Below are 27,657 nucleotides of genomic sequence, written 5' to 3' on the forward strand. Positions count from 1 at the left end.
AGTGGTTTACCCCCACATATGGGGTATCAGCGTACTCAGGACAAATTGTACAACAACTTTTGGGGTCCAATTTCTTCTCTTAATCTTTAGAAAATAAAAAATTGGGGGCGAAAAGATCATTTTTGTGAAAAAATATGATTTTTTATTTTTACGGTTCTGCATTATAAACTTCTGTGAAGCACTTGGTGGGTCAAAGTGCTCACCACACATCTAGATAAGTTCCTTAGGGGGTCTACTTTCCAAAATGGTGTCACTTGTGGGGGGTTTCAATGTTTAGGCACATCAGTGGCTCTCCAAACGCAACATGGCGTCCCATCTCAATTCCTGTCAATTTTGCAGTGAAAAGTCAAACGGCGCTCCTTCGCTTCCGAGCTCTGTCATGCGCCCAAACAGTGGTTTACCCCTACATATGGAGTATCGGCGTACTCAGGACAAATTGTATAACATCTTTTGGGGTCCATTTTTTCCTGTTACCCTTGGTAAAATAAAACAAATTGGAGCTGAAGTAAATTTTGTGTGAAAAAAAGTTAAATGTTCATTTTTATTTAAACATTCCAAAAATTCCTGTGAAACACCTGAAGGGTTAATAAACTTTTTGAATGTGGTTTTGAGCACCTTGAGGGGTGTAGTTTTTAGAATGGTGTCACACTTGGGTATTTTCTATCATATAGACCCCTCAAAATGACTTCAAATGAGATGTGGTCCCTAAAAAAAAATGGTGTTGTAAAAATGAGAAATTGCTGGTCAACTTTTAACCCTTATAACTCCCCAACAAAAAAAAATGTTGGTTCCAAAATGGTGCTGATGTAAAGTAGACATGTGGGAAATGTTACTTATTAAGTATTTTGTGTGACATATCACTGTGATTTAATTGCATAAAAATTCAAATTTGGAAAATTGCGAAATTTTCGCCAAATTTCAATTTTTTTCACAAATAAACGCAGGTAATATCAAATAAATTTTACCACTATCATGAAGTACAATATGTCACGAGAAAACAATGTCAGAATCACCAGGATCCGTTGAAGCGTTCCAGAGTTATAACCTCATAAAGGGACAGTGGTCAGAATTGTAAAAATTGGCCCGGTCCATAACGTTCAAACCACCCTTGGGGGTGAAGGGGTTAAGCCAGGTTAATAATGGAGAGGCGTCAATTATGACACCCATCCACTGTTAATCCAATAGTATGAAATGGTTAATAAAACACACACACACACACACACACACACACACACACACACACACACACACACACATATATTATTAAAAAGTATTTAATGAGATAAAGGCACAGGGTGTTTTACTATTTTATTATACTCTCAATCCACCTGAAGACCCTTGGTCACCTGAAATAAAGTTAAACAAAACAAACAACAATATTCCATACTTTCCGTCGATCAGTCTTGTCCCACGCTGTAAATCCATCTGAAGAGGTTAAATCATTTTACACCCAGGAGCTCTGCTAATGCAGCTGTGCTCCTGTCTGTAAAATTTGGTGAATGAAAAACTTTTCAGAAAAGTTCCCACGGTCGAGTTCATATGAGTTCATCCAGCAGAAGGGCGCATCACCGCGACTCGAGGTAACTATAGGACATTCCCCCTGCATTCCATTCATTCACCAAATTTCCTGTCTGGTTTGTGAAGGAGAGAGCAAAAGCCGGCAATTGAATTACCGGCTTTTATGCTATCTTGCGCTAAATTAAATATAAATATATATATAATGTGTCTCACTGATATATATATATATATATATATATATGTGTATATATATATATATATATATATATATATATATATATATTTTATTACACATACGGTACCTATTCTATGTGTAGACATTTATTCTACCTATTCGATTCTGTCAGTGTGATTTTACTGTACACCGCACTGAATTACCGGCTTTTCTAGAGAACACCGGTGCGTATTTCTCGCAAGTCACACGCATGGTCCGTGTGTAATCCGTATTTTTCTCGCCCCCATAGACTTTCATTGGCGGATTTTTTGCGCAATACGCTGAGAAACGCAGCATGCTGCGATTTTCAACGGCCGTACAAGACCGTATAATACCGATCAGTAAAATACGGCAGATAGGAAGTGGGCCATAGAGAATCATTGTACCGTATGCAATCCGTATTTTCTGCACCTCTCATACTTCCGTAAAACTCGCCAGTGTGACTCCGGCCTAAGACATAATTTCAGTTGTTTCACACTTTGTTGTTAAGTATATAATTCCACATGTGTTAATTCATAGTTTTGATGCCTTCAGTGTGAATGTACAATTTTCATAGTCATGAAAATACAGAAAAATCTTTAAATGAGAAGGTGTGTCCAAACTTTTGGTCTGTACTGTATGTGCCATCCGATTGTTTATTGGACAGCACACTGGCCCTTGTTGTTTAATAGATTTTTTTTTTTTTCTCAGTCCGAATAATTGTCCGAAAGGAATTCCGGCATGTACTACTTTGTTTTGCTTCTCGGATAAGACTTAAACATTCAAATCTATAAGTGCAAGAAAAAATCTGATCCCAGACAGACCATCTGAGTGGCATCTGATTTTTACAAATCATTTAATTATAAACAAAGGAAACTGTACGTGATCATTTACATGTTAAAGTAGTTGGATGAAAACGGATGTCACTCGGACATAAATGAACACACGTATGACACATGGTTGAAAATCTGAGGAAAATTAGAAAATAAATTTGAATTTTCTGGATGAAACTTTGGTGATTTTTTTCATAGACTTGTCTGCTGGCACCCTTAAAGGAAACCTGCCATCATGATTTAGTATGTTAACATATGGCCATAATGGCGGTTTTATACTGATTTACTAGGTACTTGTAGAGAAGAAATCTGCATCACGGTTCTTGTGTTCTTGTTTTATTTGCGTTGGACTGTGGGTAGGGTTTTCGGCTCTGTCGTGGCCCCTCTGCATTTGTATGAGCCTCCTCTTTCAAAGTATGCGCTAGCGCTTTTCTTACCGCTGGCGGTGCTTGTGCACATTCATCTCCCAGTGGTCTTCAGCAAAATTGTGCTGCTGGCGGCGCATGCTAAATCGCGTTGACAGGTTCCCTTTAAACCAAGTAACCTGAGACAAGACAAGATGGCCTGAAGATGCTCAATATTTGTCACATTGAACCTTGCTGGATTCCAAATCTGCTGCATCTTTAAGCATAGAGCTAAAATGAATAAGGTGTGCTTCTTTTTTCTAAGCCTCTCCCCTTAGAATGAGGAACAGAGTGTAAAATACCATATATACTGTGCTTGACCTCCCTTGGTATGTTTTCTTCCAGATATCTAGAGGGCCGAGTGTTTGTGGTAGAGGTCCTACCGGACAGCCAAACGGAGGTAGATGAGGTGGTCCTAGCAGGAGATATAATTGATGAAATAAATGGTGTATCACTGAGAAATGCGTATAATGGACAGGTGAGCAGAATGTTAGAACGTCACAATCCAAGCTTTTCTTCTGTAAGAGCCAGGTTTATCTGTCATTCTTTCTTAAGTTTTAGTTTCAATATTTAAAATGCAGTAGGGCTGTTCTCACGCACATAAGGTCTTTTTTTTCAGGCAATTTCCTTGAAAATTCCACCTGAAAGTGCCGCAAAATCACCCATTACATTGAACATGGTGCACAGCAATGTCAAAACGACATCGCTGTGCAAATGTTCTCTCATTTTACTCCTGAAACTGTTAACAGGAATGACATGTCATTAAAGAGGTTATTTTAAGAATTACACTTTTTTTTTTAATTTAAATTAAATCCTGGAGAAACCATTAAGCATGCATGTACTTGTAGACTATTTTGTTATTTTTTGACATGCAAAACAACTCATCAATTTAATAACCTTATTTAGGCAGGTACAGTACTAAGTAAGTTGAAGGGGGAGCCACTAATATTTGGAATCATTCGTTGGCGTTGGAAAGACGGGGAGGTCTTCCGCCCCCTCAAACCGTATCTTAAAGGGGTCAAAGAGCGGGTTCCTGACTTCCAACTACAACAAAACCCCAGAAACCTAGAGAGAAGACAGGACCGTCCCCAACAGGATGGAAGGTGAGGTCATTAAGTGTTTAGGATATTGGGGAATTGTTCATTCTGTCAAGTAATGTCCTTATTGTTCTTGTTCCTTAGACTCCTGTATTCTGCGCAGTATCTGGGACAAACCGATGTTGGAATGGTAAATGGAAATGGCTTTTTATTCTGTCTTTTTACAGGTCATATAAAGTAGAAATGTCATGTCCCTGCTCCAGTTGATTGACAAGTCCCTCGTGTATACTTAGAGAGAGACATGTCAGTTATCTGGAGCAGGGCCGGGGTTTCATAAAACAAACTGCTTTCTCTGAAACTTCATTTCTGATTCATTATCCCTGTGGTTTGAGTAGTATGATGCAGCTGATGGGTTCTCTTTTAAAGCACCTGATCCTGCAACTTTGAAAAGCACTTAATCTGCCTTTGCCGAGACAGCTGGAGACCCAAAAGGCTATGTGCACACGATGAGTACAGGCGAGCCCACCAAGTTTTTCAAGCAGAAGACAGTTTAAAAAAAAAAAAGTTTCCTGGTCCCTGGTCATTTTGGATCACTTTTTTTTTTTTTAGGTTTTCCCATGGTTTTTGTGACGTGTTTTCATTGTCACTGACCATTTAGGAAAATCCGAGAAAAATGTAATTTGCATAATAATTTGGAATATGGTGTAGCAAGTCTGTAATTCTGCTACATAGTGGCGATCCGAGCATTGCCTCTATGTAGCAGAGCCAATCAAGTTGTGGCAGCTTCTAGCCTCCCATGGAGACTATTAAAGCATGCCAAAAGTAAAAAAAAAAAAAAAAAAAAAAGGGATATAAAAATATGAAAAAAATTAAAAAGTTCAAATCACCCCCCTTTCGCCCCACTCAAAATATAACAATAAAAAAATCAAACCTGCATATATTTGGTATCACCACGTTCAGAATTGCGCAATCTAACAATAAAAAAATTAACCTAATCGATAAACTGCGTAGCGATTTAAAAAAAGTCAAAATGCTAGAATTACGTTTCTTTTGTTGCCGCGACACTGCATTAAAATGCAATAACGGCCGATCAAAAGAACGTATCTGCACCAAAATAGTATCTTCAGAAACGCCAGCTCAGCACGCAAAAAATAAGCCCGGCCCCTCACCACTTAGCTATAAATGAACCTAGACCTGTTTGGTGTCTATGAAATCATAATAAGCTGGAAAATCATAATTGCAGGTCAGTTTTAGCATTTAGTGAACAGGGTAAAAAAAATAAAGATTGCACTTTTTTTGGCAATTTCACCGCACTTGGAATTTTTTTCCTGTTTTCCAGTACATGCTATGTTAAAACCAGTGGTGTCCATCAAAAGTACAACTTGTCCTGCAAAAAAAAACAAGCTCTCACATGGCCATATTCACAAAAAAAAAAAAAAAAAAAAATTATGGCTCTGGGAAGAAGGGGAGCAAAAAACGAAAATACCTCTGGGTGTTAAATAATGAAGAAAACGCTAGCTTCTTTTCTTTTTTTTTTCTAATGCAAATAAATCAATGGCAAGACTCTGTAGAAGACGTCCGGGCATCTTTTGAACTTTTTCATTAACTTATATTTTAAAGCAGCATGTCTTCCAAGTGGGGAAACCCTAGGAGAAAGGTGAAGTTCACTTTTTTTTTTAACCTCTTGGTGTTTTTCAGACATGTGATGCAGTGACCCCTGTTACAGCTAGGGGGCGCTGCATGTGCTCCTCAGGATATGCATGGAGGCATATCTGTGGTTATAATGGTTGAACTAGCCACCTCCCACCTACGTATTTTACATAGTTATTAAGGTTGAAGGAAGACTTTAAGTCCATCTAGTTCAACCCATAGCCTAACATGCCCTAACATGTTGATCCAGGGGAAGGCAAAAAAAACCCATGTGGTAAGAGTAAGCTCCACCATGGGGAAAAAAAATTCCTTCCCGACCCCACATACGGCAATCGGACTAGTTCCCTGGATCAACGCCTTATCAAGGAATCTAGTATATATACCCTGTAATATTATACTTTTCCAGAAAGGTATCCAGTCCCCTCTTAAATTTAAGTAATGAATCACTCATTACAACATCATACGGCAGAGAGTTCCATAGTCTCACTGCTCTTACAGTAAAGAATCCGTGTCTGTTATTATGCTTAAACCTTTTTTCCTCCAGACGTAGAGGATGCCCCCTTGTCCCTGTCACCTGTCTATGATTAAAAAGATCATCAGAAAGGTCTTTGTACTGTCCCCTCATATATTTATACATTAACATAAGATCACCCCTTAGCCTTCGTTTTTCCAAACTAAATAGCCCCAAGTGTAATAACCTATCTTGGTATTGCAGACCCCCAGTCCTCTAATAACCTTGGTCGCTCTTCTCTGCACCCGCTATGGTGGAGTGGTTACAAGTATATAATGTGACCATGTGGTCACATGAAAAAAGATGAATGGACCTGAATGGTCTGTGTGCCAGGTCCTGGAGGGCCTCCCTGAAGAGCACATGGGGGAGGCCTTGGACCTGGCGGCCTGTGTGTTGGACGGTCCCAGATGGGGATGGACGTCCTGAATAGCGCAGAGAGAGGACGCGTGTGCAGAGTCCGTGATGGCACTGCGTTTGGGGAAGCTACAGCCCGTCTGAGGATCTGGACTGTCAGGTGGCCTGGTGAGCAAGGCATTGCCCAGGACGGTGATCCCAGTTCGGCAGCTTCCCTGAGAGAGTGAGTACTGACAGGAGTCAGCGTATGGAGCAGGAGCTCCTAGAAGGTAACCCAGCGTATGGGGTGCTGTGCGGTCACCCACGGCAACTGGTCAGATAAGGATCAGTGTGTTTAGAGACTGCGACACCAATGTCATGTGCGCTATATGACTAGGGACATTGATCAACTGTTCGGCGTACGGACACCCATGGTAACTGGTCGAAGTGAGAGGTCCAGCATGTTTAGTGTCCGTAAGATAAAGCCGAATATGAAGTACTATATGATGAACTGTGCATAATCAGGTTTATGATGCCATAATAAACCGCGTGGACTGTTTAAGTAGAAAAACCGTGCCTAAGTGCTTGAATCCCCTGCCCAGCGAGGGTCCCCAATACACTATGTAAGTGCAATCTTAGGCACCTGAAGCTGCTAAGTGAGTCAAAAGCGTGAAAATATGAGCAGCAAGTCTTTTTTACATACAAATGCGTATGTTCATCCTCTTGAGTGTTTCCTGATAGGTTTTTCATATGGTTTCCAAGGCTGAACCCTTAAAAAAAATGTTGTGTGCACATACCCTAGGAGTTTGGTACTCCTGTAGTTCAGCTTACACTGCGCTTAATGGGTGTTGTGCATTGCGTAGAGGCAGTAGCATTGCCATATTTTCATCCCTAGGTGCCCTGCTTGCTTTTAGCTGCCAGTTACCGGTTAGCTTTTGAGGATTTTGAATAATTAAAACACTTCAAGGATTTGACATTTTGTAATCACAGAATCTATTAAAACTGCTCTACAGTTGGACCCTTACTTATTAAAGGGGTGGTCTGGTCTTTGTGACTGCAGACTTGTGAACTCTAGCATTGCACGCAATTGTACACACTGCGGAGCGTGCGGTTATGTGACCATAAGTATGCTATCTGCATAGTCCTGGCCACATTCCGTCTACACTCTTTCCGGCCTTTCTCAACAGACTTGCATTGAGTGAGGATGAGCATACATAGCGCATACTTGCAGTGACATGACTGCTGTTCTTAGTATGGCTGCTAGAGAATCCTTGCAGCTCGCAGTGCACTCTGTGAGGATTTACAAGATGGCAGTCACAGGGTGTGAATTTTTAGTTTATTCAGGCGTATAAAGTCCTGACACTCTTTCCTCAATAGTGGTAGTGATGGCCATGGCAGTAAGACTGGTAGTCCAAAGCTGCTCTCTGTACTTTGCTGTCTTCTTTACCTGCAGAAAAGCAAAGTTGGTGACAAGCATTGTCCTTCTAAATCCAAAAGAGGAGACGTAGGAAGCGGAGGCCCTATCTCTTTATGTAGCCCGTGATCTTATACACCCTCAGCTCTGTGTTTTTATACAATTTTCTATGAAAATGGTTTTGAACCAGTAAATTTTTTTTTTTTTTTTTTTCTCATGTAGTTTGGGGGCAAGGAAATTTTAGATACTGGCATCACCAGGGTGCAAAAGCAGAAATGTCTTCCAAGGGTAAGTGTCATGCTTTTATTGTAAAATTTGAAGGTCTTTGGATCAGTATCTCATTCTAAGGTTCCTCCAAGAATAAATCACTTGCTGATTTCCATACATGAAGTTCTGATCAATATTATTGCCATTCTTGATTGTCTATTATAAAAAAAAAAAAAGTCAATAAGGGGAATTTAATTCCAGAAAACTTCCCTCTGATCAAGTCCTAAATGAAGCAATTATGCCACTTCTGGGCTGTTAAATTTACTATAATGATAAATGATTTTTTTTTTGTGCATGCATAGCAAGTGATGCATCTAATTTGTGAGCTGTGTGCCTTGTAATAAAGTGGGCTTGTTATTAGAAAAAACGCCAGTCTTAATAAATTTCCCCAAATATCTTCAGAAATATGTCGACATGGACCATCTGTGTATCATTAGAATATATTATTAGCTTGTCCAAATGCTGAAAAACCTAGTTCAACAAAAAAGTTGACCTGTCTATATACATGAAGGGCTTTTTCATAAAGAAAAATGGTAAATGACATGGACAGAATTAGTCACCCTCTCCTAATACTTGGTTGTATAATCATTGGCAACAATAACAGACTCCGAGCGGTTCTGTAGCCACCTGTGAACTTCTTGAATAATTTTAGAGTTACTTTTCATATGCAAGCAATTTCACTAAACATTTTGGCCTCAATACATCAACCGTTGTTTTATGCTGTAAGCATGTATCAGACTGTGGCTGTGAGGCTTGTGGGACAGGCGGGTCCGCAGCAGTTTTTCCAACCTGCTTGAGTGACAGAACTTTCCGCCAAGTCTCCTAGGCGGCTCTTAAAGAAAGTGTGTTTATTGGGTCGCCCATGACAGCACCACCGAGAGAGGGGATCTGCCCTTCAGGAACAGGAAACCTACAGATACAAAAGGGCGGCACCTCTCCCACGCATTAGTTGGTTTCCTGTTCCGGAAGAGGATGGGATGCCTACGGATACCTGGAGGATCCCAGGCCCGACCGGTCGGTTTTAGTAGCGGGAGTCTCCTACCTCGGCCGGTGCGGGGTCCCTGGAAGTGCCACTGTCAGTTCTGGTAGGATTCCACAACTGGGAGCGATGCAGGTGGAGCGGTGTCCGGAAGATTCTCTCTCCGGAGGGCCAGCTCCGGCAGGTAAGTATCCCCATGATGGATCCGTCCGTTCCTGTCCTGCGCTCCCCATCGTGCTATGGCGCTTCCGGGTCCGGCGGCGTCAGGGGCGGGCTGAGTGGCACGCCGACTGTAGGCAGGCCAGGGGCTCGGCTGATCTGGGCGGTCCCCTCGCGTGCTCCTGCGGCCTTATTGCCGGTTTCCCTGGTGACACGTCGGGGACGGAGCCCGGGGAGCCATCCCGGAAGTCGGGTGCCGGCATTTTTTCTTGTCTGCCGCTGGGTCGCGTGCGCACGGCTTGTGGAGGGATGGCTGCTGGAGACTGGCGGTGCCGTGGCCAGGGCGGGGGGACGTGGCATCTGGAGGCACGCCGTGTCCAGAGGGGAGGATGATATCCCCTGGCCAGTGACCTGCTGACCTGGATATCTGGGGGGAGGTGCCATAAAAGGCCCTGAACACCAGCAAAACTTTGCTTCTGAAACCATTGCCAGAATGGACGTGGCAGAAGCTTCCTTGGAGCAGCAGGAGGACCTGCAGCATCTGAATAGTGAGCAGCATGCTTCTGTGAGGCCCCATATAAAGTCCCGACAGAAGGCACGGTAAACGGGTAGTGGTTGGGCAAGCGTTCTGTCCAGGCGCAGGAGCTCCTCCAGGGTAGAGGATTCAGCAGCTTCGGCAGAGAAATGTCCCTCGTGATCCGGTACCTACTAATCTGCAACATGGGTAAGAGGACTTTGTGAAAGTACACTCGGTGATGCAGTCTTCCCCTTTTTTTTTCTCTGTCCTGCTAGGGGAAGAAATGTTCTGGAAAATCAAGGCACAGGGAGTGTGCCCTTTGCAGCTGTCCCCTGCCTGACGCCTACCCGAAAAGATTGTCCGCCTTGTGTACGGCAGATAGTAGGGTGCAAAGAGGGGAGGATTAGTCTTTAGTCAGAATGCAGCACCTTATACTTCCCCCTTCTACAGGTAGCGGAGGAAACCCCAGACGTCACCACGAGCCTAAGGGAGATTATTAGGACTGAGGTGAAAGGGACTTTAGGGATTCTATCTCAGGAGAGTTCCAAGAAGAAAGGGAGTGGTGGTAGAATGAAATTTTCAGATTTAGATAACTCTGCTGACCTTAGAAGATGATGATGAAGAAGAAGACCCTGCAGAATCCTAATCCCTTCTGAGGAGGACTCTAGCCGTTCTGTTTTCCTTTGGACCGCATGGAAAAATTGATTAAAGCAGTCAGATCCACCATGGGGGTGGCAGATTCTAGGCCCGAACCTTCTGTACAAGACATAATGTTTGGCGGATTAGATCCTAGAAAACGCATATCTTTTCCGCTTAATAGTAACATTCAAAGCTTGGTGGGCAGGGAATGGAAGAGGCCAGAAAAAAAGGGGTCCCTACCTCCGTCATTTAAACGTAGATATCCCTTTGAGGATCCCATGGTAGATAGATGGGACTAAGCCCCGAAACTAGATGCTGCGGTGGCTAAAGCCTCTAAAAAAACCTTCCCTGCCCTATGAGGACATGGGCTCCCTGAAAGACCCTTTAGATAAAAAAAAAGGCAGACTCCTTCCTAAGGGACCTGGGAGATGTCAGCTGGCTCCCTGAGACCGGCAGTAGCTTCCACCTGTACAGCCAGATCCACGATGGTCTGGCTGGATCAATTAGAATCCCAGTTAAAGGATGGGGCCCCACGGGAATCCATCCTAAAAGCTTTGCCTATAATGCAGTGGGCTGCAGCCTTCCTAGCCGACGCCTCAGCTGACTCTGTAAGGATGGCGGCTAGAGCAGCAGGACTGCCAAATGCGGCTCAAAGGGCTCTATGGCTAAAATGTTGGCCTGGTGTTATCCAGGCCAGATCCCGACTCTGCTCCATCCCATGTGAAGGAGGGTACCTTTTTGGTCCAGTCTTGGACAAACTTTTAGAGAAAGCAGGGGATGACAAAATAGTTTCCTAGTCTACCAGCCATTTCCTACCGACATCCTTTCAGTAGGAGAAGGTTCAATTGTTGGAGGCCTTCCAGGGAGCGTGCTAAATGCGATGATAGGAAGAGGAAAGGTACTGGATTTATGTTTGGAGGCCCCTCCAGAGACCCTAAAAAATCTTCCCAATGACTAGCGGTACCCGTGGGAGGTAGGCTGGCGGCCTTTTACCCGGCCTTGTCCTGATCTCTTAACAGCGGCTGGATTATAAGTCTAATATCATAAGGACTCCAGTTAGAATTCTCCTCTGTGCCTCAGAATAGGTTCAAGCTTACTCCCCTTAGATCCTCTTCTTTAGAACAAGCTGCCCTATAATCAGAAATCCATGATCTATGTCTTAAAAAGGTCCTGGTGGAGGTACCGGAAACAGAGGTGGAGGTTTCTACTCTCCTCTGTTTTTGGTCCGAAAACCAGACGGTTCCTTCAGAACCATAATTAATCTAATGGCCCTCAATAAATACCTGGTAATATGTCCATTTAAAATGGAAACAATCAATTCAACAATAAAATTGTTGTTTGAAAACTGCTTCATGGTGGTGTTAGATCTAAAGGATGCTTATTATCATGTACCCATTCATGTAACCCATCAGCGTTTCGTTAGATTGACAGTTCTTTTAGAAGGATCAGTTCGGCACTTCCAGTATTGCGTTCTACCCTTTGGCCTTGCAGTTGCCCCTCGTGTGTTCACTAAGGTTATAGCTGAGGTCATGCCCCACCTTCATCCAATATCCAATAATCCAATATCCTTGTTGTCCCTTACCTTGACGACTTCCTTATTGTAGGCAAATCAGCGGACCATTGTTTTGGGCAACTAGAAACTACAATGTCCATCCTGGATACTAAATATCAAGAAATCACGCCTACAGCCCCTAAGAGTACAACCGTTTTTGGGCCTAATTTTAGACTCGCAGTCAGGAGTGCCGTTTACTGCCGGACAAGTTAATTCGCCTGCGTCATCAGGTCCAGAACGCCTCTATTAACCCCACCATGTCCCTTAGGAAAGCTATGTTCCTGTTGGGCACTCTCTCATCCTGCATCCCCGTGGTCCAGTGGGCACAGTTTCATACGAGATCACTACAAAGGGATGTGTTGTTGAATGACAGAATTCTCGAGGGTCATTTAGAAGGTCAAGTGACGTTATCCCAGACTGCTGTAAAATCTCTTTAGTGGTGGTTCGACCAGAGAAACCTTTCTAGAAAGGGTTCCCTGGGAGTTTAATATAACCAGAGTGGTCACTACGGATGCAAGCCCTAAGGGATGAGGGGCTCCTATGAGTGAGGTTATGGTCCAGGGCTTATGGTAACCTCATGAGATGGAGGCGTCTTCTAACCTAAGGGAATTAACAGCAGTAGAGCGGGCAGTCAAACAACTTCTTGTATATTTGCAGGGTCATCACGTGCGTCACAGTGGCTTATATCAACCACCAGGGCGGGACTCGTTCGAAACATCTGATGGAAGTAACAGAACGCCTGTTCCAACTTGCAGAACAACATTTTCTATCTTTAACAGCTCTTCATATAAGCGGGAAAGACAATACCGTAGTGGACTTTTTAAGCCGCAACCTTCTGAGACAAGGCGAATGGTCTCTGAAGACTGACGTTTTCAATCTGAATGTTCGGAAGTGTTGTCAGCCGGACGTGGATCTCTTCGCCACCAAAAAGAACAGCAAAGTTCTGTTCACTGGATCCCAAAGAAAACCTGCTAGCAGTGGACGCCTATCTCATAAAATGGGACTTCAGTCTAGCCTATGCCTTCCTTCCCTTAGCTCTCCTACCTCTAGTGGTGAGGAAAATCAGGAAGGACAACACAAGGGTAATGGTAATCGCTCCCTTTTGGCCCAGGAGGGCATGGTTCTCATGCCTCAGGACCATGTCTGTATCCAACCCTTGGGTACTGCCAGACGTTCCAGATCTCCTATCTCAGGGCCCAGTCTACCATCCTCAGGTGGCTGGCCTTCATCTGACGGCATGAAGTTTGAACGGTCATGGCTAAAAAATAAAGGTTTTTCTCCGAACCAAATAAACACCCTTCTTAAAAGCAGAAAAGAAATTACAACCAAGATCTATGCCAGGACCTGGAAAAAGGGGTCCCAATAGCCCAGATCCTAGAATTCCTTCAGAAGGGTCTAGATATGGGCCTTTCCACCAGTACTCTGAAGGTCCAGGTTTCAGCCCTAGGGGCGCTTTTTAGCTATATCACTGGTAACCACTGGGTTAGTAGATTTATTAAAGTGGCAAGTAGGTCCAGGCCCATAGTTAGGGATAGGTTTATGCCATGGGATTTAAACATAGGTCTCTCAACCATGACTGAAGCCCAGTTTGAGCCCGTTTCATCAGCATCAATAAAAACACTCTCCCTCAAAGTAGCCTCCTTGGTAGCACTGACGTCAGCACGGAGGGCGAGTGCCATCCAAGCACTATCTAGACTCCCTCAGTATATACAGTTCCAGAACGATAGTGATACTTAGGCCTGACCCAGCTCCATAGAACACAGGAAATAGTATCCTGCTTTACCCAGCCAGCCAACCATAAAGAGATGAAGCTCCATACCCTAGATGTTAGAAGATGTCTCTTAGAATACTTATCAGTTACTGATTTCTGGAAGCGGGACAATGCCTTGTTTGTCTCTCCTTTCAAGGAACCAAGGGCCTTAGGGTGTCAAAAAGCACATGGGCTGGATAGATTAGGGAAGCTATTTCACTGGCATGCACGTCAAGTGGCAGGCCGGCACCTGAAAAGCTGAGGGCGCACTCCACCCGATCCATGGCAACTTCGTGGGCGGAGAGGTCAGAAGTCTCCATAGACCAAATATGTAAGGCTGCCACTTGGTTCTCTCCAAGCACATTTTTTAATCATTATAGGTTAAACCTGGGTGCTTCCTCAGACCTTTCCTTCGGCATAAGGGTGCTGCAAGCTGTAGTCCCTCTCTAAGTAGTTATTACTCTGTAATTCTCTCGGTGGTGCTGTCATGGGCGACCGAATAAAGTTACTTATCTATAACAGTATTTTTCGGACTCCATGACGGCACCCTTAGAGTTCCGTCCATCTTTCCTTTAGGGTGCGCACTTCTTCCTCTTATAAGGCTCACGTGTAAGAAATATTTAGTGTTAAAGTGGTGTATATAATTTTTGCCATTAACCATGGAGGTCCTCTCGAGCTCTGTAGTCCAACTGATGCGTGGGAGAGGTGCCGTGGCCTTTTGTATCTGTAGGTTTCCTGTTACTGAAGGGCTGATCCCCTCTCTCGGTGGTGCTGTCATGGGCTCCGAAAATTACCGTTATCGGTAAGTAACTAAGACTTTTTTCTCTGAAACATTACAGCATTTCAGAATCGAGCAAATTTGCCTGAAATCATACGTGGATTGGGCAGCATGTATCTACTGTTAGGTTCCCTTTAACTAATCTGTTAGCTGGCCAGGGACTGGAGTATATTTCTGTTTGTAATGTTCACCATTCTTACGGCGAAAAATATGATGAAATTGAAGTCCGCGCCCCATCAATCTAAGTTGGCTTACACTGGCATCAAAAGTTTTGCTTTTGCAACAATTTTCAAAAATTTTGCAACATTTCAAATGACTTTATGCCAGTGTTCTGGCAAAAAAAAGTGAAGAATCAGCTCCTTATTTAACCCCTTAGTGACAGCCAATTTTGACGTTAATGATCAGGCCAAATTTTAAAAACCTGACCAGAGCCACTTTGTGTTAATAACTGTGGAACACTTTAATGCATCCCACTGACGAGGGTCAATACCCCCGAAACACAGTGTCTGCAAATAGAGGTTCTGGTTTGGCTTTTGTCCTAAGTCATATGACAAGACTTGTATTGAAAGGGAACCTGTCAGCAGGATTGTGCACAGAAACCTACAGACAGTGTCAGTTTGGCACTGTTATACTGATTAAAATGATACCTTGGTTGATAAAATCCGTCTAGTGGTTGTTTAACCTTTATTTTTAGTTAATGGTATGCTCGTGCTCCGGGGCAGCCTGTGTGGGGCATCATGTGATGCTCTGCTTACATATGCATCTGTATGGCTTATGACTAGGGATGATAGCCTGTTTGTTGGGCTCTCCATGCATGTTATGACTGTCACACAGCCACGATATATGTGCAGCGCCCCCACTGCCGCAGGGCCGAGGGGTACCCGATACCGGGCCTCTGGGTCTATACTCTGGGGTTGTCACGGTGGCTAGGCCCGGTCCGTGACCCTGCTGAGGGGCGCCCAATGAAAGGTGTGGATGATGGTGGTAGTGCGGTGCAGTGCTGGTCACAGTAAATAACGAGGACACCAGGTTGCAGTCTCTTTACCTCTTTACTGAAGGCTTCAGGATCCTCAGTCCGGAATACGGTTAACCAGGCTGCGCAAGTCCGGCCGGTCCGATGGCACCTCCAGAGTTCCCTTTGCAGGTGGAAATCTGTGCCTACCTTCTAGCGCTTGTGTGTTGCGGTCCTCCCCTGCTGTGCTCACGGGATAGTCCCCACAACTGTTGTCTGTTTCTCGTGTTCCCTCACAACTCGATTCTGATGTTCTTCTTCGTCCCCCAGATGATTTGGCTAGGACGCACCCGTATGACGGGTAGGCTCGGAGCTCTTCCTGGACCCTAGTGTCGCCCTTCTCCTATTGTTGCCCCCTGTGTCTTCGTAGGTGATTTGTGTGAGACAGCCCGCCTATAGCTGACTGTCCTGCCGTAGGTTTGAAGTATTGCTTGGAGCCTAGTACTTCCTCGGCGTTCCGGCCACCGGCTGAGCGCCTCAGTAGGATGTTGCCTCATCTTACAGCACGACTCCTACTGGTGTTTCTCCTTGTTGCGTTGATCTCGTTTCTCACTCAGCACAATATACCTCGCTTCTTGTCCTTTCTTAGGGCACCGCCGCTATCTAGTGCAGGCGCGGTCCCGTAACGTTCTCTCTGTTCGCTAGGTCTCTGCCAGGATTCCACCCCTGACAGGGACCCCCCTGAGTCTCTCCCCGCAACACCCTCTGCCACAGGGTGTTGCCTGTTCGATTCCCAGTCAGCTTCTCTCTGACTTCCTATCCAACCCCCGGTTTTACCAGATTGTGAGGAGTGGCCTAATACATAGTACCCTTAGCTCCCCCTGGAGGCCAGACTGTGAAGTGTATTGGTGTCTGTGATACCTGGTCAGGTGAACTCCTTCAGTGCCATCAGATGTACCATAGCCCCCCTTAGCGGCAGGGCATCAGTACTGCAACGACCAGGACTCTGGGGCGCTGCATATGCAGCTGAGGCGCCGAACAGCTGATTATCAGGAGCGCTCCAGGTATCCGGGTTCCCGGTGCAGCTATTTGGTAAGCGCTATAGCTATTCGGATAAGGAGTTATCCGAAGCTTTTCACTTATCCCTACTTATGACGGTTCAATGACCTGCCCCCTATTTTAAATACTTGCTCAGTTCATCTTGTGGTCTATGGGCCTTTTTTTTTTTTTTTACTCCAGCACAATGGCAGTGGCGCATGCGCAGTAGTGTCTATTGCTTACTGGCAACATTTTGTTGGAGGAAAAAAAAATTGGCTTCGGCAGAATGGCCCTTGTGCCGCCCGTAAGGATGAAAATGTATGCAGAGCACCACGTGTCTGCTTTACATCTGCATCATTTTTTAAACTTTTTTTTTTGTTATGATGATGAGAGGGGTTAAAAGTTGAGCAGCAATTTCTAGTTTTTTTTTTTTTTTTTTTTTTTTTAAATCTTGGGGTATAGCTCCACGTTCAGGATTGCATCAGGATTTGGTCAGGATTTTCCATCAGTATTTGTAAGCCAAAACCAGGAGTGGAACAATCAGAGGAAAAGTATAATAGAAACATATGCTCCACTTCTGCATTTATCACCCACTCCTGGTTTTGGCTTACAAATACTGATGGAAAATCCTGACCAAATCCTGATGCAATCCTGAACGTGGAGCTATACCCTTACCCTTTTAAAAAACGCACCCCTCAAATACTTCAAAACTGTTGTCTGGAAACCTTTTAATTAGGGCTAAAGCAACTTTTTAGAGGTGACACATAATTTTTATCTCTTTTGCAAGAGGCAACACCAAAAAGTGGAAAACCCAGTTTACCCACTTTCTTACAAGCATGCCGATATCCCACATGTAGTCAAAAAGTTCTGTTTGTACAAAGGTCAGGGCTTGGAAAGATATCAGAATTTTGGAACCCTAATTTGTCTCTATTTGGAATTGTCAAATTTGCAGAGCCCGTGTGGTTTAAGAAGAGAAATCCCCCATAAATGTTGTTTTTTTTGTAAATTATACTCTCTAATGCATTTTATCTAGGGAGGAAGTGAGTAGTTTGATACCATTTTTTTTATGCAGTTGATGCCACACAAACGTGGTAGCCTTGGTGAAGAAATGGTGTCATTAGCTCCCAAACAATTATACCCGTGATGCCAAGTGCCTGGGGGCAGTTTGCTGGGTTAATTTGGCAGTCCCTACCTTCGTAAATTATAAACGTGGATGTGTACCCTGTAGTGTTCTCTCATATTTTGTATAATTTTACACCATATTTGGCGCACTTGGAGGGGGATAAATTGGCAAAACGACAGACGACCCATGACGCTCATCAGGGAATCGTCAACTGCAACATTTTGCTGAGGGGTATATGAATTTAAAAATGAATTTTGTAGTAGGGAAATTAGGGGTCTCCATTTGTTAAGGCGATTGTAGTTGGAGTCATTTCTTGGGGGGCTTGGTAATTGTTATTAAAGTGAAGGAATCTCATTATTGTTTCATAACTGGCTTGGGTCATAGCAGCTGCAAATACAGGAGTGTTCTGGACAGATTTTGTTGCCCAGTATGAGCAGAGTTTTTTTTTTTTTTTTTAATTAGACCTGTAGAGGGTAATGCCCAAAAATCCATGAACAGGAATGAAAGGATATGGGTTTTGGGCAAATATGAAATATGTTGTCGGGCATATAAATTAGTTTGGTGGGCAAGTAATTGTAGGACTTCTGGGGTGACACAAATTTGGAAAAATTCAAAGGGGCTAAAATTGGTGACATCCAATTTTATTTCAGGGGCTGCTGAAATAGTGGCATTTGAGGAGAAAATGCATTGTCTGGATACCACAGAGGTGGGGGGACAGCGGTACTTGGTCCTGGCTCTGACTATTCAGCAGTGACGACTGACTCCACTACCGTGGGATCCTGCGGAGGAAGAGGAGTCGTTGCTGTCTGAAAACTGTTCTTCTTTAGAAGCAGATACTGTATCACTCCAGGAATTGCCGGAGCAAAACAGGGTGTACGCCTGATCTATGGTGAACATTCTGCCGGCCATTATTTTATACGAATGCCTAACAAAATAAAATCCTAACCAAATCTAACACTAGGAAAACGTAACAGTAGTAATATTTATTAGATTTTTCTTCTTCTTTTGAAGAAACTATAACCCTAGCTAAAGGCAAAGAAAGAAAGGAAAAATTGTAAAAGAAAAAATTTGACAAGTGGGATGATCAAGGGGGCGATTAAGAGATTGGGGAAGAATTTATTGGATCTGAGCTAGAAATTTGACAGCACTTGTACATAGTGAATTTCTCTCCCACAACAACTACAAGGCGGAGAGGGCACAGCGCTAGTGCTGCCATTTTTACTAAATATTGAGCTTTTGATCACTCTGATAGGGTCTATCACAGTGATCAAAAGTCAGGAACCAACTGGAGTAATGCCTGTGGTTGCTGGCTGGCAAATCTCTGCAGGCGCACTGCACATGCGACCACCATTTTGCTTTGGGAAAAGGAGGGACCGGGGGATGTCAGTTTCGGTACTAGGGCACCAGGGGCCATCATTTCTCTCTCTTCTGACATATTAGATCATGTTAGAGAAGTGATTTTTAAATGAGACTTCATATTTTTAAAAAATTTTGTATGTCATCGCCGTTATTTGTTGAATAACGGTGATCACGTAATTGGGGATTAAAAAAAGGCCCTGATCGTGTTCTCCATGGTTTCAGCCCCCCGGTAGCTGAATCCCCATAGATTTTCTGACACTGGGGGGCACTATCCACTTATTTCTCAGCACTGAGGAATAAGGCCCCTTAAATACCGTTGATACGCATTTTAACAGCAGTGGTTAAGGGGTTAAGATATTTTACATGGTTTATTTCAAGTTCAGGGGAGTCAATGTTGATAACTGTATCACATGTGATTATAGTAGTGAGATATTTATTTTACTCGCTTCTATAGCATCGTTAATTCCACAGTGCTTTACAGACATTATTGGCACTGTCCCCATTGGGGCTCACAATCCAAATTCCCTATCAGTATGTCTTTGGAATGTGGGAGGAAACCGGAGTACCTAGAGGAAACCCGCACAAACACGGGCAGAACATACAAACTCCTTGCAGATGTTGTCCTTGGTGGAATTTAAACTCAGGACCCCAGCGGTGCAAAGATTTAGTCCTAACCACTGAGCCACCATGCTATACATGGAAACATGCGGTCTCCCCTTCTTATTATTGCTTCACTGTAGCATTAGGCCTCATTTGAACTGTAAATGACCATCCTAGCAGGTTGGTGAGCGCTCACCTGTTATCTCCCACAGGATGTATTGCTGGACATCAGAGAGACAGAAGTTGCAGTAAAGGACAAGGAATCCTCTGAGGTAAGTGATAGGCATTATGAATGGTCTTATTACCACACTGGCCACAGCAGCATTTGCTGGTTTTGATGGCCTAGGTTGCTTGGTCCTGTCTCACCCTGTGTATCCCTGCAGGTCCTGTTTCGCTACTCGTACCCTGAGATTTCCAGTGTTGGACGAAGGCTGGATAACAGGAGAGTGTTTGCATTATGTGCGGTGTGAGTATGACTGTCGCGTAGATGTTGATACTGGCCATGTTTTTTTTGGGGGGGTATCCGCTCAAGAGGGATACTAGATATAACTGGGTAAAAGTTTAAAGGGGTATTCCAGGGATTGTTTGTTGTAGTCAGAGAGTTGAGAAATCACCAAAATGGGGGACTTTACCAAATGCTACTACATCCAAATGGGGCACATGGTTACCTCTGGAGTACTCTGAGAGTGAATGGAGCCACGGCACACATTCACTACAAAACTCAAGGGCTAGTCAGTCCTCCACATCGCAGATGGTGCAGGAGCTATGAGCACAATCAGTGACATTGGTCTCTATGAGGAACTTGCCCAATGACTTGAGGTGCTTTCTCACTGCGAAGCAGGATTTGGACGTGTAGTTCGATGAGTTCATAGACTATAATGGTGCTGACAGTGACCATGTGCTGTGTTGTGCATCTTTTTTGGAGTGTACGCTTACAGCAGACAGTCTACTACTACAACTAGCTGTTGGCAAGCATGCCCATACATGTTAGCGTTGGTCAAACCATCCAATATTACTCTGTATGAGGGCGGTGGGGCTGAAGGTTCATGCACACAGCAGAGCGGTTATTGCTCTGTAAGTGCTTTCATATTGTGTTGTGTCCCAGTTGGGGTATATGTCCAAAATTCCCCCGCAAAAGGGTCTGCATGTACTGTATATGCCGACGGGGCCATAAACTGATAGGATGCAGACAAAGTGAACGTGTCGTGTTGTTTTCGAAGGTGTCCACCTACTGTGGGCAGACACCCAGATGCAGTCTATTACGTCTGTGTCTGCCTCTAATAGATGTATACTCCCGAAAATGATGTACGTTAAAGCACATGTTCGCTCTGTCTGCATCAATAGTCTACGGCCCCGTCAGCACATACGTCCGGATCCAGTTTTGCAGGGGATTTTGGATGTATGGCACGATGGAAACACAGAACGCAGTGTGAAAGCACCAAGCACCCCCCAATACATGGCTCCTTGTGGGCCATCGTATGGTCAAAGCTCTATTCTACACTAGAACAAATGTTTCTCAATGGGGAAAACGTCAAAATCAGAAAAGAAAACTAAGCTATGAAATTTAAGTTTCTTGCAGCAGCGTACACGAGCTAGCAAGAAAAATAAAAGCTAGGTTTTTTCTAACGGAAGAAAGCAGTTTCTGTAATGCCACCTAGTGGCTGTATCCATAAACAAGTGTGCACAACTTTTTTCTTTAACGTAATAAAAGTTAAAGGGAACCTGTCAGCAGGATTGTGCACAGTAACCTACAGACAGTGGCAGGTCAGGGCAGTTATACTGATTAAAATGATACCTTGGTTGATGAAATCTTATTTTCAGTTTGATATGCTTGTGCTTCGGGGGTGGCATGTGAGGGGTCTTCATGTGGTGTTCTGATTAGGTATTCATCATTATGGCTTCTGACAGGTCACTGATCCCTCACTTACCTGCCCCTTAGTTTACATACTGAATATAATATTCATCATGCTGGGGCTTGTGCTGTAGCATGATGCGGAGGATAATATGCATATTTTCCTTTTAACAACCTGACGCCGGCAGCCGCATCTATCATGTTCTGATAAATGCTACTGTACAAGAGCTATTTTGACAGCGGGAAAAAAAAAAAAATATCGGCTTCATCAAGCTGTCACCTGCTCAGTAGCATCTATCAGAACATGATCATGTTGCAGCGCAGGCCTGATTTTTTTTAACCCCTTTATGCCCAAAGGTGGTTTGCACATTGACCAGGCCAAGTTTTACAATTCTTACCACTGTCACTTTGAGATTAACTCTGGAATGTTTCAACAGATCCACTGATTCTGACAGTTTTTTTCGTGACATATTGCACTTCATAATAGTGGTAAAATTTCTTTGATACAACTCGAGTGTGAATGTGTAAAAAAAAAAAAAAAAGTCACACAAAATAGTTAACATTTCCCTCATATCTACCGTGTATATACTTTAGTATAAGCTGATTCTTCTCCCCCCATATCCCCTCCCCCCCCCAATTTTGCCACAAAAAAAAAAAAAAATAGGGAAACTTAATGACTTGAGTATAAGCCTAGGGTGGAAAATGCAGCAGCTATCGGTAAATGTCAAAAATAAAAATAGATACCAATAAAAGTCAAATTAATTGAGACATCAGTAGGTTAAGTGTTTTTGATATCCATATTGAATCAGGAGCCCCATATAGTTCATAATGGGCCCCATAAGATGCTCCGTATTAAAATATGCCCCATATGCTGTTGCTGCGATAAAAAAAACAAACAAAAAAAAAACACACTCACCTCTTGTTGCTTCGGCCACCGGCACTTGCTATATTCACCTTGCCCGTTCCACCGCTGAGCGCCGCTTTGTCTTCAGCGTCCTCTGCACTGACTGTTCAGAGGGCGGCACGCACACTAATCGCGTCCTCTGACCTGAGCGTCACTGTAGAGGAAAGACGACGCAGAAGACGGAGCGGCGCCGACAGTGGAACAGGTAAATATGCCTGTTATACAGTAATTAATATGCGGCTCCACCCCTATGGGAGTCCATATTCATTACTGTAATAAGCGGTACCATGTGACCGCTCAATACAGGAAGAAGCTGTCAGTGCCTGGAGAACCAGGGACCGTGCCAGGAGCAGTTGAGTATTATTAGACAGCTGCTGGTCCCCCGCCGACCCCTGGGAATGACTCAAAGTATAAGCCAAGAGGGGCAATTTTAGCCCCCAAAAAAATATATGGGCTGAAAATCTCAGCTTATACGGTACTTTCCATCACACTATTTTTGAAACCTCTTTTTTTCCCCCCATTAGGAAGTTTTAGGGTTAAGATTACCAGTGATTTCTCTTTTTTTTTTTACTATCAAAATATACATAACTTTTTTTAGGGACCATCTCACATTTGAAGTCACTTTGAGGGGGCCTATATGACAAAAAATACCCAAAAGTGACACCATTATGAAAACTGCACCCCTCAAGTTGATCAAAACCAAATTCCAGACGTTTATTAACCCTTCACAGGAATCAATGGAATGTGAAAAAAAAAAATGAACATTAACTTTTTCACTAAAATTTAACGTGACTTTTTTTTCTTCACAAGGGTAACGGGAAAAAATGAACCCCAAAATTTGTAATGCAATTGATATTCCATATATGGGGGGAAAAAAAAAAACCAACTGTATATGCGCACGGAAGAGAAGGAGCGCTGTTTGACTTTCTTACAACAAGAAAAAATTTTTTTTAGCCAGCTCACCGTCCTCGTCTCACTCCAGGGGTCCGTCCATCTTTGTCTGGCCTTACTCAATACACTTGCATTGAGAGAGGCTGTTGCCATCAAGTTAGCACATGACCAGCAGCACAATGCTTAGTGGAAGTCAAGGATTTTAAGAACCCTTGTATGTTCTGCAGCTTTAGAAAAATTACATATCATACCCCTGGATTGCTTCCTGCAAAGCAGCGTTCACCCACCATTCCATACTGCAGAATGGGAGGTGAGGAAAATAGGAGTGCTTTTAATTGCATCTTCTGATGTAGAAGTAGCTGCAGCATTTTAATATACTTTCTCCCTCCCCCCACCTAGTGAAAGAGGAGACTCCAACATGGCATCATTCACCTGCTTTGTGTTTGAAGCCCTTGGGCACAAGGAGTGTGAAGAGCTCATAAAGCGCATTGGTGAGTGCATCTCAGTCTGTCTGGTGGTATATGTTCAACAGTTTATTAATATTAACTTCATGCACTTCCTTTTTACAGCAACAGGCTTCAAGCATACCGAATGGTTTGTGTGACAATACTGATTTCTACAGAACTTTGTACCAAATCTAAAATAAATTTATTTTTGTAATTGTGAAGTTAAGTAATTACACAAAAGCAATTGGGTTGAACAATAAACATTTAATTTAAAATACTGACACTACAATATATAAAATAGCTCTCAAATGCACATTGTGTCTGTAGCTGCCTTGTTAACACATCAGTCTGCACTGTACAAAGCACCAAGTCACCTCATGTTGGGCAAGCTGCACAGACCCCCCAATTCTGAGTTACAATGAAAGGGAGGGGGAGATGACAAGTCACCATTACTCTAGGCAGGAACACTTACAGAACTGACCCCGTTTACTAGCTGCACACATAAGATACAAGGTGAGTGTCCTCATGCCTGGTTCTCCTCCACACAGACTTATTCTAGCATCAGAGTACACAGACTGAAGTAGGTCTTACTGACAGGTTATTGCATTGGCGCAGAGCATAGTGGAACAGGGCCATGGTCATGCAGAAGCATAAGCACCTGCTGCTCATCAGTCTACATCCTGGACTAGGACGCTGAAGGACAGCTAGAATCAGAAGCATTCACCCTGAGTGGCAGATGGAATGGTTGGTAAATTACAAAAAGGAAACAATTCATACAAAAAAAAAAAAAAAGTATAATACAATCTCACTATAAAAACTCCACAAGTGCACTATGCCCGCTCTCCTCGTATCCTGCGAGCAAGCTGGATGTCCTTGGGCATGATGGTCACTCTTTTTGCATGAATGGCACACAGGTTAGTGTCCTCAAACAGGCCGACAAGGTAGGCTTCACTGGCCTCCTGCAAAACAACGTACAAGAGTTAGTGAGATCCCATCATGGGCACAGTGTTTAGGAATATGATCAGGGCGTTAAATGCTTACTAGGTAAGTAGTCTCTGCTTATCTGCAACTACACCTACCTGCAATGCACCAATAGCAGCACTCTGGAAGCGGAGATCAGTCTTAAAGTCCTGGGCGATCTCTCTCACCAGCCTCTGGAAAGGGAGTTTACGAATCAGGAGCTCAGTTGACTTCTGGTAACGACGGATCTCACGCAGTGCGACAGTGCCAGGCCTAGATAATATAAAAAGTCACTTAAGGTAAGGTACCGCGTTTGTAGATCATTAATAAATCACTGTAATGTAGCATAACATGCTGCTATAACCAAGTTTTAAATGCATGTGATACAGATTTCGTGTGTTATATGTGTTTAAAGAAGGAACTGGGGGCTGACATCTTGGTTTTGCAGCAGTAGCAGGGCACTAACTGTCATTTTACAGCACCCCATGGACATAGGAGATAATAGACCGGCGCTGACCCTATCTTTAACATTGGAGAGGCGTTAGCAGTGAGCTGGGCACGCCTCTGTGGGCTGCACAACTCACTGCTGTAGGTGTGACTAGCAGCCATTTTATTATAGCCCAGTGCTCTCTGCCCAGCTCCACTTACTCTATCACAGGAGCTCCATTCCCAGCCTGCAGAGAGCGGTGACACCTGACACCTCTCAGCCATACAATGTATCTCTCCCCTCCCTCCACAATGCCTGGCCATTCACTGCAGACCTGGAGCTCCTGAGTCACAGACAGCTCTGCACAGACAATGCTGCTCCATACATAAACACCACATAAACTAACTGTGCTTCTGATGCAGTAACTGCTGGTGATAGCAGATCACAGGGCAGTCACACACAAAATGGCGCTGCCCTGTGATGCTGCTCTTCATTCTGCCCCAGGGATGTTAGACCACCCAAAAGGGGAGGGAAATGCTGATGTCAGCAGTTACTGCCCAGATTTTCCAGCTAACAGTAAAGCTGGTAAGTCTTACTATAGCTGCTTGAGGTCTAAAGTGGAAAATGCTCCCCCTAGTGGTCAATATATATATTTGTAAGAAAATATATATTTTTCATATAGAAATGTTTGCAAACATTGCATTAATACATTTTATTTACTATTTTAAGCTTAATTTCACAAAAAAAAAAAAAAAAAAACACTACAAGAAAACTGGTGGCACCTTCCCTTTAAGGCCTGCCTCAATAGAAACCGCAGACTGACAGAATTGACTAGCCAGGGGACATTACTGCAAGATAGCCAGTCAGATGAGTGTCCAAACCCAATGCCATCTGACTTGTATAGGGAATCCCTTTAACACATCCATCTTAATGACAAAGACCTTCAAATGTTACTTAAAGGCAGCATCTCATGCCAATATGTGAAGTTCATACACAGGCGCTGAAGACTGGGGAGGTTTTACTCTATAGATGCCACTTCTATGTACAGAAAAAAAAAAAAAAAAAAAGAAACAGACTGACAAATTATGTTGATTCACTGGCCTGATGTGATGTCAACTACCAAGATTTCCTCATACCAAGTGTGTTGGAAAGACTGGAACTTCCCAGAAACACAAGTAATCCAGCAAATATTTGCTTGGTTACAGAGCACAACTGACTTTTTCAGCATAAGTGTAAGTAGTGACATGGATGCAATTGTCAAATCAGTCAGAAATATATAACCAAGTGTGCATGCGATTTCTGGCTTAGCTGGTACTGTCAATGGCAGCTGAAAATAGCATAAAAAAAGAAAATGTGAATGTAGCGTTAAATCAGTTTTTGTAAAAGTATGATCTAGATGCAAAACAACCTTGCTGTGGAAACCTGGCGTATACAGGGCAGTTTGTCAGCACCCAGAGACAGATGCCTGATGAGGGCCAATCTATAATGGGGTCTGCCAGCAGCGGCCATTTCTAGCGCACAGTATTGCGGATGCAGTAAGGTGCCTGACACATTAGGGCACATACCTGTAACGATGGGGCTTCTTCACACCACCAGTAGAGGGAGCACTCTTCCTGGCAGCTTTTGTGGCCAGCTGCTTACGTGGAGCCTTGCCACCAGTGGACTTACGAGCGGTCTGCTTGGTACGGGCCATATTCTAACCTAAGAGACACAGATTCCGTCAGAATAAGTCCTTAGTCACACTAGGCCTTTACCAGTGTGGCGTCAGACATTAGTGTCCAGGTCAGGCATAGGTATATAACGCGTATTCCAGTCCCGAGTCGGTAGGAGCGACAGCCGGCATCGCCTCCCAGTCACTGGAGTTACCCGCACAGGAAACTGTTGGAGTGACGTCACAGGAGAAAGCGCGGCAAAGCAAGTTCAAACTCAGTCACGTGCTCTCCAGCCAATCAGCCTCGCCAAGCCCATGAACCGGATAACTCCCAGCGGGAAGCCCCGACTCCCAGCCGGTATGATATTACCGTGAACCCGCGGTACCCTAACCCCGCCGATACCGGAACGCCGCTGCATGTTACCCAAGCAGGCAGACCAGGAGCCGGGTTATAGCCAGTACATAACCGGAGCCAGAACCAATATTACCCAGCGGGACTAAACACCTCCGCTCCCGCAACGGTAACCTGGAAGAACCCGCATCACAGCCCCAAATCCACGAGCCTCGTACAGAAACACTTACTTGATACAGCTGCGGTTTCCTCTCCTAATCCTTGTGCTTTCTCCTATCAAGCTGGAAGTCGTCTATGCGTAAGACGGCGGAGTACGCGCTTTATATAGCAGGCCGAACTCGTGCGTCTGACGTCAGAGCTCAGCGCATCGTCCCTGCAGCTTGAATACAACGCGCGCTTATGATTGGTTGTTGTTATTACTGGAAACTTACGTAACCATCACAAGCTCTGCCCCAAAGCGTGCCTGCGCTGATTGGTTACAATAGTCTCCTGTGATTGGTTCTAAACGTAAGGCTTCTATTGGCTGGCTGAAGAGAGGACTAAACCAATAAGAATTGAGACCATGCCT

At 43.9% G+C, this 27,657-nt stretch overlaps 2 protein-coding genes across 5 annotated transcripts in view; one reads left to right on the plus strand and one right to left on the minus strand.

Moving 5' to 3' along the window:
- LOC143765273 (uncharacterized) overlaps positions 1-23,913 on the plus strand; it is a 66,459-nt gene extending 42,546 nt beyond the window's left edge. For 3 of the 4 annotated variants that reach the window (XM_077251760.1, XM_077251762.1, XM_077251759.1), the window contains 8 exons: positions 3,294-3,426; positions 3,855-4,051; positions 4,130-4,175; positions 8,116-8,181; positions 19,819-19,878; positions 19,990-20,072; positions 23,653-23,744; positions 23,823-23,913. In XM_077251760.1, coding sequence (XP_077107875.1) covers positions 3,294-3,426; positions 3,855-4,051; positions 4,130-4,175; positions 8,116-8,181; positions 19,819-19,878; positions 19,990-20,072; positions 23,653-23,744; positions 23,823-23,857 — 712 coding nt within the window. In that variant the 3' untranslated portion in view covers positions 23,858-23,913. The remainder of the gene's footprint in view (positions 1-3,293; positions 3,427-3,854; positions 4,052-4,129; positions 4,176-8,115; positions 8,182-19,818; positions 19,879-19,989; positions 20,073-23,652; positions 23,745-23,822) is intronic. The other variant, XM_077251761.1, reaches the window with a different exon arrangement.
- Positions 23,914-23,948: 35 nt separating this feature from the next.
- Positions 23,949-27,457, minus strand: H3-3B (H3.3 histone B). The gene is made up of 4 exons (XM_077251765.1): positions 27,320-27,457; positions 26,652-26,787; positions 24,779-24,932; positions 23,949-24,658 (listed from the first exon to the last, which is right to left on the minus strand). Exons 2-4 carry the CDS (start codon positions 26,777-26,779, stop codon positions 24,530-24,532), a joined length of 411 nt encoding a protein of 136 aa, XP_077107880.1. The 5' UTR covers positions 26,780-26,787; positions 27,320-27,457; the 3' UTR covers positions 23,949-24,529.
- Positions 27,458-27,657: the final 200 nt, after the last annotated feature.

The sequence above is a fragment of the Ranitomeya variabilis genome, chromosome 4 (genome assembly GCF_051348905.1).
Source record: "Ranitomeya variabilis isolate aRanVar5 chromosome 4, aRanVar5.hap1, whole genome shotgun sequence".
NCBI classification, from domain to species: domain Eukaryota; kingdom Metazoa; phylum Chordata; class Amphibia; order Anura; family Dendrobatidae; genus Ranitomeya; species Ranitomeya variabilis.

Bases quoted from the DNA above. Each gene is read 5' to 3' on its own strand.
- H3-3B (XM_077251765.1), bottom strand. From the start codon at position 26,779: ATGGCCCGTACCAAGCAGACCGCTCGTAAGTCCACTGGTGGCAAGGCT. The intron at 24,933-26,651 runs GTATGTGCCCTA...TATATTATCTAG, and splicing joins AAGAAGCCCCATCGTTACAG to GCCTGGCACTGTCGCACTGC. The intron at 24,659-24,778 runs GTAGGTGTAGTT...GTTGTTTTGCAG, and splicing joins CTGCTATTGGTGCATTGCAG to GAGGCCAGTGAAGCCTACCT.